We start from the raw sequence: 18,437 nt of genomic DNA on the forward strand, positions 1-18,437 counted from the left end.
CTAAAAAACAGCAATAAACCTAATAAAGCTAAACTTAATATAGATGGAATGTTGGAAAGAACACGTGGCTTTGCAATCAGATAGATGCCAAGTGTGCATCTTCCTGGTTGTGTAACTTTGGGCAAGTTTTCAGATGATCACCTTTCTTATCTGTGAAAGGGGGTGATGATATCTAACTCATAGCGTTACTGTGGAGATTGCGTTGATAAAAGTAGAATGCATTGCCAAGTTCCTGATACAAACGGAAGAACGGTTTTAATTATTAATAACTACTATCCTCTCTCATTTTCCAAAGCAATTCAGAGAACAGCATTACCACAGTTAGGGGCAGCCAAGACCAATGACCTCAGAAATACCTTCTGCGGCCCTTTGTAAAAAGGGGCCAGCATCCTGAGTGAAGAATGGCGAGGACGAAGCTGCCAGCTGAGTCACCTGGCTTGTTATCTCTACGTGTGTAAATCACTCCTGCACACAAATGTTAATATCTGGAACATCTTGCTAATGTGTACCAACCCATTTAGCTTAGTGTCTGCATGAAGTGAATACAATACAAATATGACACAGAAGGAAAAAAAGGGCCACAGCTGTATAATAATTCAAAAACCCACAGATCTGTTTTTGTATAATCCGATAACCTTTCTTTATTTTTTAAATATATTTTTTTTATTGATTTCAGAGAGGGAGAGAGAGAGAGAGAGAGAGAGAGAGAGAGAAACATCAATGATGAGAGAGAATCATTGATTGGCTGCCTCCTGCATGCCCCCCACTGGGGATCAAGCCCACAACCTGGGCATGTGCCCTTGACTGGAATCCAACCCGGGACCCTTCAGTCCGTAGGCCAACGCTCTATCCACTGAGCCAAACCAGCTAGGGCATAACCTTTCTTTATAAATATTAAAAATCAGCAGTTCTTTGCTTTTTCTATTCATTTGAACATAATCTCAATACACAAGATACTGCAATACATTTTTGCATGACATAAATGGAAGCTAGTAAAACTGCCTCATGTTTTCGATGGCAGGGATATTGCTGAGGATGGGGGTGGGGGTGGGGTAGGATGGGATGATACTGACCTGATAATTGGCAGTCACACTTCAGTCCTCAAGTAGAAACTCTGAAAGTTTTCTTCAGTTAAAATTTGGGAAAATTGACAAATATATTTAAAATGCCGTCAACATGGTGAAAAAGTGTCCAATGCTGCAAGAGAATAAGAAATTTATTGCCGATGTGACCACACTATAAACAATGTCTAAATCTCATGAATGTCAACTGTGTCATTAGGATGATGAGGCCTGACAGCTGTAGGTTGATTCGAACAAAGAGGAAAATAGCCACTTCTTCAAGTTGAAGCTGAGTAATATAGCAGGGGTCCGCTTCCCTTACGCAATTATAATTAGGGAAGGGGAGGGCTTTCAGAACCTCTTCTACTTTAAGGTGTCCATTGCCATGTCAAGGACTAACTTATGCACGTCTCTAGAAGAGAGTGACTTTATTTCCCTGAACGGACAAAAGCCTATTTGCTTGAGTCACCATGACTTAGGCACAATGGACAAAGAAAAATAAATATAACCGAATATTTCACATTGCCAAATCCGTGAGAGGAGAATTCTCATCCCCTCACCTCCTGCCAGTCAAAAAACAAATAAACCAACCTGTCACCATCTGGACTTTGTAAGGCTGATCACTCATCCCAAGCTTCTACTTCTCCCCATTTATTTTCAAATATTAAATGTCAAATTATATACAAAATGTGTTTTACTGTCCTAACAGTGAATTAGACCCAGCAGACTTAAAAAAAACGACAGGTTTAAAATTTTACTTGATAAAACATAATTTTGGCCTTGTATTTTTAGGAACCAGGCCTGAAGCCCTATTTGAGTTGCCAAAACGTGACAGTCAAATAGGGACAACGTTGGAGGAGGAATAACGCAGCAATAAATGCTTGTGTCTTTAACCAAGAATCAGCCGTTAACCTAATTATGGGTCTCTCCATTTAGGAGAGAAGTGTGTTTGTTGTGCAGTCAGTAACAAGAGTATAGAGCCATCATACAGGCAAACCACTAAATAAGCCCCACCCCAAATTTCTGCCCAATATATAAATTATGTGGCCCTGGATTTTCAGAAAAAGGCCATTTCTAACTCCGCAGTCATTATCAGAAATACGAGCCAGATTTTTGGCATGCTGTGTCGCAGTGTACAGACTCATTCCGTACTCGTTTTTCTAAATGAGCTGTTACTTGTCACTGTCATCATCCATTAAGCAACTTTGAAAGACAAGATCATTTCAACCAGATGCTCACTCAGTTCATTCCTTCCATTAGAATCCGAGACCAAACTTTCCCTTTCCTTCGAGTTTAGCCACAGATATTTCTGTCTAAGGAATGCTCCAGTCGATAAATATGAAATAAAGACCACTTGTGGACAAGTTGTCTGGATACATTATTATACACTGGACACAGCTAGCTGTAGCTATTTTAAGCTTCATAGTTTTCCCAATAAAAATATATGTAAATATATAATAAAAAAGATAAAGTTATATCTATTTTAATACTCTGGAAAATTAGCCTATTTATGGGCTAAGTATGAAGCATTTTTGTTATCAATATGTGATTTCAAACATTTGGTCTCTTCACATGTTGCTTACTTCCCACCACGTCAGGGCCAACAACCGAGAGCATGTCTCTTCTATACCAACGTTCATGTGCCCACAGTCACAGAGTAAGGGTACGGAGAAAGCCCCCCAAAGCCCTCGGAACCTTGCCATGGAAGCATGCTGTGGCCTGGGCTCTGTTCACTCGGTTCTGACCCTGTCCCCTTTCTGGATGACACCAAGGCTCCACTCATTCTGGTTCTGGTTGTGCCTTTTTCTTGAGGAAGTCCCAGCTTTTGCTCTGGAACTCTGAATTAATTGGCTGGGACAGCAGGCTTTGTTGCCTTTTTACCACATAGAGATTGGGTGGCAGAAAAAGAAACACCCCAAACAGCTTCTACAGCTATGCAAGCAGTGGGCAGGGCAGGGTGGAGTACAAGTAAGATGTTTGTCTATCTGGTATCTGGGTGTGTGTATGTTTTCACGTGGAACTACTAAAGGCTTTATTTATTTCTAAGTGGAGGGTAACATGAGACATGAAAGAGGAAAAATAATATTTTTCAATAAATCTTAGAAATACCTTAAGAAAAAAAATAGAATCAACTTGGCTAGTATAAAAACAAATCAGTTGTTTTACCCAGATCACTCTTGCAAAACTGGATAAAAATCACTTCTTTATTAATATGCTCAGACATCAAATTTAAGAAATTTATACTTGAGCTACAACTGACTGATATTCAAGCCATTCAGTAAGTTTTTAGTATCAGTGATAAGATACTAAAAGTAAAGACTCTTTCATACACATAGACGCAAAACCAAAATGTCGGAGGCCAGTTAATTCTTAAAATTCAAAGAGCCAGCACTAACATACAAAACAGGTGTTTCTGACAGCTTTCCACTGGATACTGTGCTTCCTTAGAAATCCAGGATATATGAATTAAAAATTTTCTTTTTATTGATTTGAGAGAGGAAGTGAGAGGGAGGGAGGGAGGGAGAGAGAGAGAGACATTGATCCTTTACCTCCTGCACGCACCCCAACCAGGATCAAACCTACAACCTGAGCATGTGCTCTCACCAGGAATTAACTGGCAATCTTTCAGTGCACAGGATGATGCTCCATCAACTGAGCCACACTGGCCAGGGCTATATGAAATTTTAAAAAATAAAACCTGTCACATTTATAAATACTAAATCTAAATATGGACAAAAATGCACTGCTATTTTAAAGAATGAATCCAAAACAACATACCATCTGGAGATAGAAGGTGTTGACATGTTCTCTTGACGATCTCAAAAGATGTAAGTTTCCCCACCCTCTGGCTTTCCAGTTTTTCAGAAGGGTTATTTATGTATTTGCGGGTAAAAGAATGACAACGTTCCAAACTGTACCTCTCATTCCACTTTTGGCATTTTAGGGTGAGCCCGGGGACAAAAACGTGTCAAAGTACTATCAAAAATTAATTCTCTGATTAAAAAGCAGGTCTTCTGTACATTTACTAAAGGAGCTGTTTTTGCTATTATTGTTTACAAAGGTTCTAAAACCACTGTAAAAAAGCGAATCGCGTTTTACTGAATTCTACAATACTAAGCAATGCAAGCTTTTACTACAAGTGTCAAATTAATCTTCTTTCAGTTTAAAGTAAAATACATTACTGGACTATTTGGGTCTTTATGTGTCTACATGTTATAACATACGTTACGGGCTGAACTGTGTCCTCCCTCCCCCAAATTCCTATGTTGCAGTCCTAATCCCCAGGACCTCAGAATGCGACTGCATGGGGAGACAGGGTCTTCAAAGAGTTAGTTGGGTTAAAATGAGGTCATTGGGGTGGCCCTAATATGACTGGTGTCTTTATGAGAAAATGTGGATACAACATGAGACAAGGAAGGAACATGTGAAGACAGAAAGAACACAGCTATCCACAAGCCAGAGAGAGAAACCTCGGAAGCACCCAATCATGCTGACAGGTTGCTTCTGGACTTCCAGTCTCAGGTGTGAGATAATTAATTTCTGTTGTTTAAGCCACCCCGTCTGTGGTACTTGGCTATGGAAGCCCTAGAAAACTAATAATACAGCATGCTAATCATTTACAACTTTTAGAGCAACTCGATCCCACTCTCCCCCCTACCATGAGAGTACCATAGCAGATTTTTCAGAATGCCTTGCTTTGTCTTATCAGACTGCTTTTTGCACCCACACTACAGATAGCGTTAAGCAGGCCTCCAGAAACCAGTTCTGTGATGAGGCCAATACTCTGTAAGGTTAACATTGAAAATACTCTCAGTAGTCTGTTCAAATACACAGTACTGTTCTCTCAAAGCAGATTCTAGGATACCAGCTTTTCTGGATTGATGCTTAGCATAGGAATTACTAATGATATAATTGAGCTTATCAACATTAATCACCACCACCTCAGAGTTTTATAGCACAGTTTTCTAAGAATTTAAGCAGTAATAATGAAAAATATAAACAGTTATTGAGCTAATAAACGTTAACATATTCTAGGCAGTGTTCTAAGTACTTGACATGTATCAACTCAATCCTCACAACCACCTTAGGAGAGAGATGCTGTAACTCACCAAGGAATTCTTCTTCATCACCCCCATTTTACAGATGGGAAACCTAAGGCATGAAGGCTAACTAACTTGCTTAGCGTTTCACATCTGGTAAAGGATGGAAATGGGATTGGAACCTCGGTAATATGATTCCAGAGGCTTCCTTACTAACCCCTGCTACTTGGTAACCACTGTTCACATCTGATCTGCTCATTTTATCAGCCTTCAGGAAGGGCGTGGAGGAAAAACCTGGGCCCACATGCGATTCACAAAGCTGGAAGGGCCTCAGAAAGAATCGAATTCAGCACTGTCTATTCACAGGTGAAAACCGAGGCCAGAGTTAAATTACTTTTCTGGAGATTACAGTTAAATAGTAAAACTAGGTTAACATTCATGTCTTTTTAAGATGTAGTCTAACCCACTTTCTGGGACACCATGATGGATATCAGGCTTTTGATTGTTTAGTTGTTTTAAGACTCGCACATCTCTGGTGTAGCCCTGTGTGGGTGTGATGTCTCTCTCTCCTGCTATGTGTGTGCATCTGTTTCTTTCACTGTCCTATGTTGCCAACAGGATTTATATGTACATTGAAGAAAAGGAGGAAGTGGCCTCATGCCCATCAACAAACATTCAAACATCTTTCCCCAAAAATGAGGACATTTAGCACGACGCTATTAAAAACAGGTCTGTCTACCTGGATATCTGTTTACACCCTTTCAAGTATTCTCACCTGAGTGAGACAAGACCAAACCAGAAGAACTACATTAGGTAAGCTACTGGAATGTATGTTAATGAAAGTGAATAGTAATTTTTATGTTAATACATTTTTTCATTAAAATAAAAAAGATATGTCTTTTAACATCAGAAAATTACCAGAAATATGAACCATTTCAAGTATACTTGTAAGTTGGCTTTATTTAGTTTAAATAAAATTACAATGTGATTTCATTGAAATATATCAGTCTATGTCATCTATTTGTCCATCATTCCCCTAAAGTTTTGCTTTTCTGATATAATGCCATGATGATTTGTAAAGTACCACAAGGAGAGAACAATAACATGTAGATTAATTTTATTTCCAGTAAAATGATTCATGGGCCACAATTCAAGAGACAGCCTGGAATATAAAAAACCCTTCAACAGTTATTGCAGGATGAAGTTATTGACTCCAGCAGGATTCCAAATCGGAAGAAACAGAGTATATGGCATGGAGGGCAAACCACGGACAATCAAGGTATCTGTGTTATGGCTGTGCCCCTAACCTGACTCCCCCTGAACTGCCAAAAAACTTCACAAAAGCCTCTGACAGAAATATAACTGATGATGCTGTTTTGCTTTTTAAATTTTGTCTTCTAAACCAGGTCACTGATTTTAAAAAAAGGTTAACAATTTGGTATCAGTTGAAAATTACCCACAACAGACCCAGCGATTGTTTTTGCTCCAAGGTTCTCTGGGGACAATAATTCTCCTGGGAGGAAGTGTCGCGGTGGAAAGTGCATGGACTTTGGTGTCGGACAGACCTAGGTTTGCATCCCTGCTCAGCCACTTCGTGGTTCCTTGATCCACTTAACCTCTGAGCTCTAAGGTCTTGTCTATAAAATGGGGATAACAATTCATACTCTAACAGGATACTAAATGGTTTACATGAGTTAGTGACTGGTCAGTCTTCTCATTTCTCATCCCTGGAGAGCATATACTGGGCTTCATCTCCAAAGATAATGAGGTTTTTCTTTTTCCAATGCGTCCTCATTTACTGTCATTCATGTGTCGAATTTAGAAATAAAAAGAAATGGACTCCTTCTGATTTAACAGCTACAGGAAAGAGAAGGCCTGGCCGGTTCCTAGGAAGGAGGCTTGGGAACACGCACGACACTGCTCCGCCGGCAGAATCTGCACACAGCTGAGAAAGACTGGCTTTCTGTGACTGGCAGATAGGTGCAAAGCACGCCTTTGCTTCACTGAATTTTTATGGCTTTTAATCGTCACAATTTTAACTTGTAATGGCCGAGAAATGGGTTTTCTAAAAATATCACCGCTATTTTTTTACATTATGTCAAATGCTTAGGTCCATATCTATATGTACATACATAATAGGTATGTATGTATATTCATAACCCAGGAGCAGTTATCACATTCTGTTCTATCAACTCATCTGTTTACATATCTGCCTTCTGTCTCACGTGACTGCTCTTCTAGACAAACACTGTCGCATTCAACTTGATTACACTTAGCACCGAGCAGCCTCTGGTTCGAGGGGGTACTCAAAAAACGCAGGCTGGAAAGAAATGTAAGGGAAGGTACCTTGGATGACAGCCATCGAAATTGGACTATCCTTTAGGAAATGAGATGCGACTCAACATGTTTAACCAGGTGACTATCATAACGAAAGCAGTTTTAGGAACGTTAAAGCTTGCAGCCCATAGCGGATTGAAGGCAAACTGGAAGCAGAAGGGGCAGTTGGGAGAAAACTTTCCCAGGAGAGATCTGAGGCAAAAATGAGAGAATTAAGACGGTGGCAGTAAGAAGGACTGATGCAAGAGACTTTATAAAGAATTTACAGGAACTGGATTCTGGCTCCATTTAAGGAGGCAAGAGGGGAAATGATCCCAGGTCAGCTGAGGTTTGAAGACTGGGTGACTAAATGATGATGCCATTAGCAAGAACAGGGATGTTAGAAAAGGAACTGGTTTTAGCGGGGAAATGATGACTGTGGTGTGAGACATGCTGAATGAGAAGTAGGCAGATCCCGAGAGGAATGTGTTAAGAGTCAGCGTGGTGAAGGGTAAGGTTTAGAAATGGAGAAGTCTTTAGGGGTAGAACCTTTTCAGAAAACGTCTGTGCCTTTCACTTAAGAACAGAAGGGACAGGAAGAAGCCAATGTCCAAACAGACCAGATCATTTTTGTGCCCTCAAATATTAAACCAGTTAAGAACCAGACTGGTTCTGTTCTCACTCCTCTATGACCTGCTGCAACAGAAAGGACTAAGCAGAAACCAAGAAGGCCCCCTTCCCACCACGAAACCACTTAGTGCTTCTCTTTTCCCTACAACTTAACTTGTCAGTTACTGTCTTTTCTCTCTCCTCTATAACATACTAGTGACCTGGTGCACGGATTCGTGCACATTGAAAGGAAATTAATTAGAAGGTGGCTGGTGGGGCGGGTCTGGGCAAGACGGGCCGAACACGCCCTGGAGCCAACCTCCTTTGGTCCCTCCCCGGCTGGCTGCACCTGGGGTGGCACCGTGGCTCGAAGGGTGTCTGCGGAGTGAGCGGGGGTCCCACCAGCAGGTGGGGTCCCTCAGCCTGGCCTGAGGGCATTGGGCAGAAACAGGCTCTCTGACATCCCCCGAGGGGTCCCAGAGTGCGACAGGGCACTCTGTAAAACTGCTGTCATCCAGGGTGTGGAATGCAAATGCAAGCATGCAGTAAACCAGATTCGGGCTGACAGTGCCCCAGCAACAACATAACCCACGGCCAAAGGTGGAATCGCACAGCTCCACGAGGAATCGGGCTCCCTCCTCTCTGGTTTCTGGGTGCATCACCCGAGAACTGCTGCTGACAAGTCACTGCAGCTCGGCAGCTCCTGTGTTGAGCGCCTGCCCCCTTGGTGGTCAGTGCATGTCATAGCTACCAATCAGACGGACACTTAGCATATTAGTCTTTTATATATATAGATCAGCAGTCACCAATCTTTCGGACTTCACAGACCACCAGTGGTCCGTGCACCACCGTTGGCGACCGCTAATATAGATAGTTCTTATATCTTGTTGAGAAAATTCATCCCCATTTCTTCCCCCGTCCCCTCTTCTCCTCCTCCTGGCTCTCACCTCCTAAGGAGAGCAGGCCCAGAGACACCTGGCCGAGCCTTCCCCAGCTGCTTTCCACAAAGGCTCAGTCTAAGCAGATGCTCTCAGGTTCAGGGTCAGGAGTCTTTTGTCGTAAATCCCCTCATCCTGTGCTCTGTCCTTCTGGTTTCTATTGAACTCCATAACAATTAAGGATTATAGTCTTTAAACTCAGTAACGATAGTAACAATTAAGGATTACGTTCTTAGTGGTTCCAGAAGCCAGAGAGGATTCCTTTAGCAGCAAAGGACACATTTACATTGGAAGCTTTGGCTTTGTACCTGAAATGCAGTTGGGAAACACTTGGCAGGGAGGAACCATCTACCGCATTCTTGACATCCATGCCTCCTTGCAGTCCTGGTTTCCTCCCCCACCTCCACTCCTATCTCCTCCATGTGGTTTCTTCTCACACGTTTTGGTTGTTCTAATGATTGCTCCTTACTTTAGGGGCCCCGGGGGAGTTGTCTTCAAAAGGCAAAAATCACTTTTAATCAAAATTACCATTGAAAAGCCCTTAAATCTCACAGAAGCTGTTGGCAGCAAACATTAAGGAAAAGAAAAAAAAATGGTCTTTAGAAATAGGCTAACAAGCCATTCCTAGGGTCACCCAACAGACTGGACCAATTTCCAACGGAAAGAAATCTCTGCTTCTCATCTCATGCCACCAACACCGTTCAATGGCAACCCCTAGGAACACCGTTCTGTTCCACTCAGACAAGGCAAGAATTCCAGTCCTGTTCTGCTAGTTCCCTGGTAGCTCTGCAAACAGTCGGCCAAAATACAAACCCACTGAGGACTGAGTGCTTTAGGCACCATGATCCGTCTGATGACTCCATTCAGGGACCCCAATATTGTTTGTGCCCCTGTTCCCTTACTTAGTGCCAGTTCAGAAAAGCATAAGATCAACTAAAAAACCATTAAAAAAAAATCCCAAAGTAGGTCAGTAAGTTGTAGAAACCAAATACTCAGAAACCATTCTTAAATATAAATCAGCCATCAGTTCCTAGTGTGTTCCCCTACATTCCCTTCATTCCTTTGGGGTCAGATTCTTAGGGAAATCAAATCCTAAAAGGACTAGCACTGAGGACATTAATATTTCTGGTTCAGATTTCATCACAGCAAACTTATATATCTAACCAGCAGCTAGTTTCTTATGGGAAATTCAGTATTTGAGAGTTAAGATACTGGAGTTTCATAAGACATCAGATAAGGAAAATAAAGTTCAGTCAAGACAAAAAGTGGATTGTTTATATTAACAAGATGTGCCACGTCTTATCAGTAGATGACCTTTCTAGACTACCCTAAGCTGATAGCTTCAAACTAAGTTTAACACTCATTAAATCAAACTATATACTAGGCACTGTGAGAGATACAAAGACCACACACATACACTACTACCTGCTCCAAGAATTTATAAATTAATGAGACAGATTAGACATACAATGCTTTTCTTCATCTACTATGACCAAATAAGTGTTGAAAATTTCCAAGACCCAAACCTGTATCAAACTGGTCTTGCATGATTTGCTTTTTCCTCTCTGCTCATTAAGGCCCTGGCAATCACCACTACTTTGGCTTCCTGAGTCTCTTACCTTAGTTTATTTTCTGTTCTCTGCTCATGTAATAAGATCTATCTTTTTGGGATTTCCTGTTCGGCCTTTAGTTTTTTTCCTGCTGCTATTGCTGGGGGCCCTCCTAGAGCAGACACTGTGTGTTTGCTGGGGAGACAGACCCTCCACAGTTTCTTCTTTGTGCCTTTTTATTGGCGATCTGGAAACAATCACTGAGAGTGGCTCTGAAAACTTGGAACCTAACTATTCAAAAGTAATTACCTTCAGGAAGTCTACTTTTAGAAAGTTTAATCAGGAAGGTAAAAGACAGCCTTTCTAATCACCCTCTGCGATTCCAGCTCCTTGCATCTCACTGCTGTGAGCTTTAGCTCTAGGTAGCAGCAGTAAGATGGACTGGGGGCTGAAAGCAGAAGAAACAACCTAAAAATATGGCAAATTTTAATATATGGAAGTGCTAGCCATGGATGATTACTGGGGATTCAATGGCGTTCACATTAGGCCAAAATCTTCAATATTCTGCACCTGCTGAAATGAAGGTCATCTTGACAAAGCCTTTATGAGCACACTATAGAGAGACACTGTGTGGGGGTTACACACGCAAGACAATAGCTGGAGTTAACTATGTTTTCATGTGTCCTCATTTCTGAGACTTAAAACGTGCTCTTACTTTTCATCCCCTAAATTTGGGTAGGTGATACTGGATTTGTAAAAACAATCACATCATTTATCAGTTTTTCACTTGGAGGGAAAAAACCCCCGTGAAAGAGGGGCTATAGGAGTAACCAAAGGCCACGGGACCAGATTAATCATAAACCTAGACGACTGAACCTGAATTTCTTCAAACACTTCCTGCCTTTTGTTTCAACAGAACCGTACCTTCAAGGTGAACTGCAGTCTCCCTGAGCAGCACACCAGCCCGCCCTAGACCGGGGGAGATACTCTTCCCTAACCTAGCGCGCTTGATGTCCCCATCAACACGGCCTTCTCGGAAAGCACGCTCTCATTCACTGACAGTCAGACAATACACGCCGGCTCCTCCCCAGCGAGGCCAACTCTGCAGAGATCCAGCCCACCCGTCTCACTGTGAACATACAGGGTGGTTTCCCCCAAGTTTTCAGGGAAGAAACAGGCTGGAAAGCAAAAATGAAACGCAACTCAAACCTAAAAAACCCTTAGAAGTTGGGTTCTCCCTCAAGAAAGAGGGAAGGTACAAAGGGGATGTGGGGGTGGAGAGTTACTATTTCTCCTTCCTTCAGAGTCTAAAAAAGTCCCGCAGCGGGTGAGCTCTGGACCCCCCGGGAGAACAGCGGGTCCGGGGGGCTTCGGGAGGGAGGCTGGGGGTCAGCGCGTGGGGGATGGGAAGAACCGAGGGGAAGGCCGCTTCCTCCGTGGAGCTCGCTGCTGGGTCGGGTCTGAGATTTTTGCTTCGACCCATCCCTCTTTTTTTGGGAAAACACTGATTTTTTCCCCCCTTATGGATGAAACCAGCTCTGGTGCCACTTTAGCGAGCAGGGGCAGGTGTAGGGAGGGCTGTCTGGCCTCCCGGGGGGACAAAATGGGAGTGGGGGCGGCAGCCTAGAGAATGGGAACCTGTGCGCCCGCCCCCCAGGGTTGAGGCGCTGGTCGAAGGGGGCCTTTAAATGAGGGGTGCCTGGAGGGGAGCCTCTTCTGCGGAGCTGGGATTGACGGGGACAATGAATAGTTGCGAGGACCCTCGAAGGATGAGGAGCCGCCTCCTCGGGGAATACCGGGAGGTGGACAGACGGCCCCGCCCCCTCCAGGGATGGGCGCGAGTGGCAGTTGGGACGCTGGCGGGAGGATCCCGGAGATCCGACCCTTGCTTTTCTCTCGGGAACACGGCCCCCCGACCTCCGCCAAGCCCCAGCCCTAGCAGCTCCTACCTTTTCTTTCCCGGCGCTTCGGGTCCACTCCCAGCCGCCGCCGCCGCCGCCTCTGCCACCCGCTCGCATCCACAGCCCACTGAGGCCCCGCCCCTCAGCCGCCAGGCGGGCACTGGCATTCACCAGGGCCAATCACCACCTCGCCTCTCCAGCCCCTGCACCAATCCGCGCCCGCTGGAGGCGGGGCTTCTCCAATGTCATTGAGGCTCCTCCTGGGGCCCCAAGATCCCTTTTGTTTGGGAAGAGACGAACTGGGATTGAGGTCGCGTCACTTCCGGCAGGAAGCGTTGCCCTGCTCCTACCCGAGCTCGGGGCTGGCTCGCTCCTCTCCCGCCCGGCGCCTGCAACTTTCCACCTTCGGTGCGGTTTCCTGGGCAGGACCCGGGCGAATGCTTCGTGCTTTACCCTCCTAGCTCAGGAATGGCGGGTGCCCTGATTGGCCCATTAACGTTGGGAGTGTGCTTTGGTGTCTGCTTCAGAATTAGTTGTTGAAAATCTGGTAACGTGTCTTTCGTGCTCTCTCTTTTTTTTTCTTGGACGAGCTTGTGGGTGTGGTGCTAGAAGCAAGGGCGCAAAGATAAAAAAAAACCCCGACACCTTCCCCCTTTATCTTTTCACATTACATTTGAGAGATAATACTAGCCCTGGAGCCCTTGCGTGGGGACGCTGGTGGTGCCCAGGAGAGCATAAACCCAGCCCAGCTTGCCTTCCAGGTAGAAGTCGAATGAATAATTACAGATTTGTGTGTCAAGGTTTTTCACGCTATGGTTGCCAAGTGCGGGGACGTTTTGTGTGTCCCTGGCTCCCATATACGATGGGCAATGGCGTTTACAGTGAAGCTGGAACAAAGGACAATGTAGAGGATGCAAGGAATGTCTGTCCCTTCTTGTGAACACAGAAATGAAGATCTTGCTGGTGGCAGCAAGTCCTACCAGGACCAAAAAGCTCAGAGAGGGGAGAGGAAACATCCCTACGTGAGGTCAAGGTTTCTGGATTCCTTTTCCAGTTCACAGATTCATTCAGCTAGTTAAATGATTAACCACATTATTTTAAAATGCATCCCATTAGATACTTGTAATACTATTGAATATAATGCATAAATAATGTACTAATTTTAATACATTATTCCTAATCTTAATTACTAAGCAGGACAGTATTAGAGCCTAGTGCTCACCTAGGCAGACAGTCCTCAAGGCAGATGAAGCCCTGCCCTTATGCAATTTACATTCTGGAGGGGTGTGGTCAGTCTGTTCAATCATGGGGAAGTTGGGAGGAAGTAAACCAGTTTTTATGTTATCACTGTGCCAGGTACTATTATATAATGTCATCTTATTTAATCTTCACTACTATATAACATATTTCCTAACTTGTAAGATAGACATCTTTGTGTCCATTTTACAAATGAGAAGTTGGAGATTTAGAGAAAACAAGTAAAGTCATAGTGTTGTAATGTACCCCGAGAATCACAGAAGGACGCCTCAAGAAGTCGAATTAAAGAGTCACATTTATTGCAATCCCGGACTATGAGGGGCCATTTTGCATTCCCAAATCTCATAGTGATAAGATGGTGGCAAAGCCAGACTTACAGTGGGGCCTTGACTTACGAGTGTCCCGACTAACGAGTTTTTCGAGATACGAGCCATCTCTCGGCCGACTTTTTGCTTTGAGTTGCAAGCTAAAATTCGGGTTACGAGCCAGCTTCAGATACCCCACCGCTAGTTGGCGCAGTGAACGTCACAGTGAACGCCACAACATCAGCCCAGCATCACCTGTCTCACTCGTTCACTGTTGATTTGACATATGAGTAATTTGAGTTACGAGCTCTGTCAAGGAACAAATTAAACTCGTAAGTCAAGGCCCCACTGTATATAGGCAAAGATCACAAAGGTATTGATTAATCTCAAGGTTTGGAATGAGGAACCTGGTTTGCAAAAAAGCAGTTTACAGAAGCAGAAGCAGCATGTTAATTATAGTTTTGGGTCTCGGGGTCACTGAATTGACAGAAACCTGGGTTAAACTTAGGCATGTTATCTAAATTACAGTTTTGGGGCTCTGGAACACTGAGTCAACAAGGATATGTTAACTGGAGCCCTCTGACCTTGGGATAACTGTGCTGTCCTTCCCAGGTAAAGGAAAATGTGCTTTCTAAGACCAGTATGACCACAACCCATGGGATATTCACATTACAATCAATAGGCATTTAATCGAATGGGATGATTTATACAATTCAGAAAATCAAAGTAACTTTTCTATTGTTAAACAAAGCAAATAAGTACAGAAGCCAAACAGCAGGGTTAAAGTTAAACTACAGTTTCTACCTGAGATGATTGCTACCATACTTCAATAGAGCTAGTAAGTAGGAAAGAAAGAACTTCCAACAACTCCAAACTTGTGCCACATTCTGTTCAGCTCACGCTGGCTGTCACCAGGACAGCTCCAGAGAATGGGCCTGCGTGACTAAAATCAGCATTAGAGCTGGGAAAAAAGATCCCTGCCTCCCCTCATTGATTGCAGGCTTGAGGGGGGCAGTTGTAGTGAGGAGCTCAACAGCAGCCCAAGTGCCTTTTAGGTAATGAAGGAGGAAGTACAGAACTTCAGAAAGGCATCACTCCCTGTGTTCAGGAGACTGACATTTGAAAAGCAAGATGAAGGGCCGGCACATAGTAGGTGCTCAATAAATAGTGACCTGACTTGAAACAAAATATCTGAAATGGCTACAAACACAGAGTTCAGGTACTGGAATAGGCCCATGAAAGAGAAAAATCCCATTTCTTCCTCCTCCCTTTCCCCCTGCCTATGGGTGTGCAATGAGGAAGTGCCTCATGCCTGACAATGAGGTAGATGTGGGAGAACAGGCTATTTTCTACAGCCTCTGAGTCACTCAGAGTTGTCCTAGTGAATCAGCCCCTCCTTCCTTCCCTCCTTCCCTTTGTAGCTATTAACCCACCACCACCCATCCTACTCCCAGGCCTAGTGCTCTGTGCCTTACTCCCTGTAAAGCAATCGGCAGCTCCCCTGACTCCCAGGACTCCCTCCTGACCATTCCTGAGCGTGGGAGGATCCAGCAAGAAAGAGGTCCTCTTTGCCTTGTAGGATTTAGAATCCGGAGGGTATTCAGATTGCTTTTTTCAACAAAAGGCCTCTGCCACCAACCCAATGCCAGCAGGAGTCCCCAATTTGGGGTGTGGGTGAGGTGGGGTGGGAGTCTTTATTCAGGTAGTTTGCAAACAGCAAAGGCAGGGGGAATGCAATGTAGCCTCTAAGGGAGAAGCAGCCTGGGGGGTGGGGTGGGTGGGGCATAAAATGCGAGGGAGACGAAGCCCTGCCCGCATGCAATTTACAGTCTGAGACAAAGGTGAGGCTGCCTTTTTAAAAGTGCCTGCCTGATTCTGACTGGTCCGTTTTTATGCAAATAAGGAGTAAAAAGTTTCACCTGACAACAAGATGGCACGTTTTGATTGGTTGTTATGGAGCCTCTCTGATTGGCAGGTAAGAACACAAATAAGGACATAGCGGCACATCTAACTGGGTGGAGACGTCTCAGCCCATTGGTTGAAATGCTATTTCGGGACCTCCTTCCTGAGGCCGCGCAGACGGCGGAACGCAGACGGCGGGAATGCAGCCGGAAGGCATGGCGTCCGCCTGCGGCTTCGTGCGGGGGAGCCTCTGCGAACAATGGCTGCCGGACTCTCAGTTATGAATTTGGACCCCGTTGACCACAAGGAGTCCTTTTTGACAGGTACATTCCTTCTCGGTGTCAACACTTTCCTCTTAATTCAAAACCCCTGCAGGTCGCTAATGAGGCTGTGGACCTCAGCAGACCTCGGGATAGTTCCGAGTTTTGTGATTCTTCAGTACAAGAAATGTATAAATACATTTAGAGTACAAAGGCATACACAGAAGTCAAAAGTCGGTTCATAGTACCTTAAATTTGTATAACAGTATACCATTTTTATATCTGTTATTTTGTCAACCTGCCAGTAAAGATTTATGAAACGCCTACTGTGTGTGAGGCAGTAACTTAGTAGGAAATGCTGAAGATTATGTAGGTTGTTCCAGTTTTTCTCCGACAGATCAACTTCCTAGGTGTTCCGTAAGTGTTTATTGCTGGCTCGGGGAGGCAAAGATGGAGTGACTGGAAAAGCATTAAAAATACCTGGAGTTCTGTTAGTTTCCGCGGGCTGCCCTAGCAAATTACCACAAGAGGGTGGCTTAGAACAGCAGAAACGTTATTCCCTCTCAGACTGGAGATTAGAATCTGAAATCAAGGTGTTGACAGCTTGGTTCCTTCCGGGGGCTCTGCGGGAAGAGCCACCCGTGTCCCTCTCCCAGCCACCCGTGTCCCTCTCCCAGCTCCGGTGGTTCTCGGCAATCCGTGGCGTTCCGTGGCGTCCCGTGGCCCGTGGCTTCTAGCTGTGTTGTCCCAGTCTCTGCTTGTCTTCACGCGGCCTCCTTCCCTCTGGGTCTTGATGTCTCCGTATGGCCTTCTCTCCTTACATGGACAACAGTCATATTGGATTTAGAGCTCACACCAATCTAGTATGGCCTCATCCTAACTCATTACACCTGCGACTCGTTCCAAACAAGTTCACATTCTGAGATGGCAGGTGGACCTGCGTTCTGGGAGGAGAAGCATTCAAACCCATACGCAAACCTTTTCAAAGTAGCATCCCCACTTCACTCCATTTGAGTTTACTGGTAAGTAGCATGAAAATAACGAGCCAATCCCAGAAGATAATTTCAGTTCTATGATTACATGATAATTATATATGCTAGAAGCCATTTAGCAAGCCTTTACTATATGCCAGTCACCATAAAATTGCTTTATGGTACATCTGGTTTAACTCTTGAATCCCAGGAGATAGGTGTGAATATTCTCATTACACAGATAAGGAAATTGAGGCACAAAGAGGTCCATTGTCCTCTTAAGCAATGAACATAGAACATTTACTAAAACCCTGGCCAAGTAGCTCATTTGGTTGGAGCATCATGCCGGGGGCTAGCCCCAGCAGTCCAGGGGTTCCCAAAGGTGTGGACGGAGTCGGCGAAGAAAGTTTTACACAGAGACAGCGTTCAGAACTCTCTAGCTTTCCTTAGTCTCCGTGGATCTTCCCTGTGCCTGGCTGAGGTCACAGAGAGAGATCCCAAAGCAAGCTGAGCCTTTATTTTATAGTGAGAGGTAAACAAGGTAGTGGTTTCTATAGTTACACAGTTCTTGTGAGTTTCACTTGTTTTGACCATAGTTACACTTCCTGCACTTCCCTCAGCCCATTAGCTTCCCAGATAAGATCTAGAGAGCCTCATAAGGTCAAGCCTAATTATGCTAAGAGGACTGTGCCCTCTAAGCTGGGAATTGTTTGTGACTTTGCCCACAGGTCAGTCCGAGGCTTAACCCTATATCAGCTCCCCACAGCATCATCCCAATATGCCAAGGTTGTGGGTTTGATCCCCAGTCAGGGCACATACTGTAAGCAGACAATCCATGGGTCCGCGCTGCCTGTCACTACTTGAGCCAATTAAGCAGAGACAGGGTTGAATCATATATGAGCGTTTATTCCAATACTGCCAGCAGTGTCGAGGAGCAGCAGGCCATCCACACTAATCTGCTCTGGCTCCCACCATAAGCCAGCTGCTTACCAGGTGTACTGGTTAATAATGCGGATTTTGTAATCAAAGAAAACACGATAATTTCAAGAGAAACATCAAAAGTGCTTTATTCAAAGTAATCTCCATCACTAGCTACACATTTTCCCCATCTTTCAGGTAATTTGTGGATACTGTCCCAATAGAACTTTTCTTGTTTTGAGGCAAACCATTTAGAGACCCAATTTTCTACTTCTTCATATGTTTTCAAGTGCTGCTCAGAAAGTGCGTGTGCCATAGTTTGGAACAAGTGGTCATCTGAAGGAGCAGGTCTGGTGAATATGGCGGGTGGGTTAATACTTCCCAGGCAAGATCTTTTAACGTGTTTTTA

General features: G+C 44.3%; 2 protein-coding genes across 12 annotated transcripts in view; one reads left to right on the top strand and one right to left on the bottom strand.

The window, feature by feature from the left end:
- The window catches only part of ST7L (suppression of tumorigenicity 7 like), a 138,468-nt gene extending 130,261 nt beyond the window's left edge, over positions 1–8,207 (top strand). For 5 of the 8 annotated variants that reach the window (XM_014458977.2, XM_014458980.2, XM_023757062.1 and 2 more), the window contains 2 exons: positions 5,720–5,914; positions 6,229–8,205. In XM_014458977.2, coding sequence (XP_014314463.1) covers positions 5,720–5,880 — 161 coding nt within the window. In that variant the 3' untranslated portion in view covers positions 5,881–5,914; positions 6,229–8,205. Of the gene's footprint in view, positions 1–295; positions 632–5,719; positions 5,915–6,228 lie in introns of those variants that run through there. The other 3 variants (XM_006092520.3, XM_023757064.1, XM_014458975.2) reach the window with 3 other exon arrangements.
- Positions 1–12,577, bottom strand: part of CTTNBP2NL (CTTNBP2 N-terminal like) — a 40,265-nt gene extending 27,688 nt beyond the window's left edge. For 2 of the 4 annotated variants that reach the window (XM_014458984.2, XM_006092516.3), the window contains exons 1-2: positions 12,464–12,577; positions 1,074–1,197 (exon numbers count right to left, since the gene is read on the bottom strand). The gene's annotated coding sequence lies outside the window, so the exon portion shown is untranslated. Of the gene's footprint in view, positions 1–1,073; positions 1,198–2,756; positions 2,898–3,839; positions 4,219–12,463 lie in introns of those variants that run through there. The other 2 variants (XM_014458983.2, XM_023757065.1) reach the window with 2 other exon arrangements.
- Positions 12,578–18,437: the final 5,860 nt, after the last annotated feature.

The sequence above is a fragment of the Myotis lucifugus genome, unplaced genomic scaffold, assembly GCF_000147115.1.
Source record: "Myotis lucifugus unplaced genomic scaffold, Myoluc2.0 scaffold_101, whole genome shotgun sequence".
Taxonomy (NCBI): Eukaryota; Metazoa; Chordata; class Mammalia; order Chiroptera; family Vespertilionidae; genus Myotis; species Myotis lucifugus.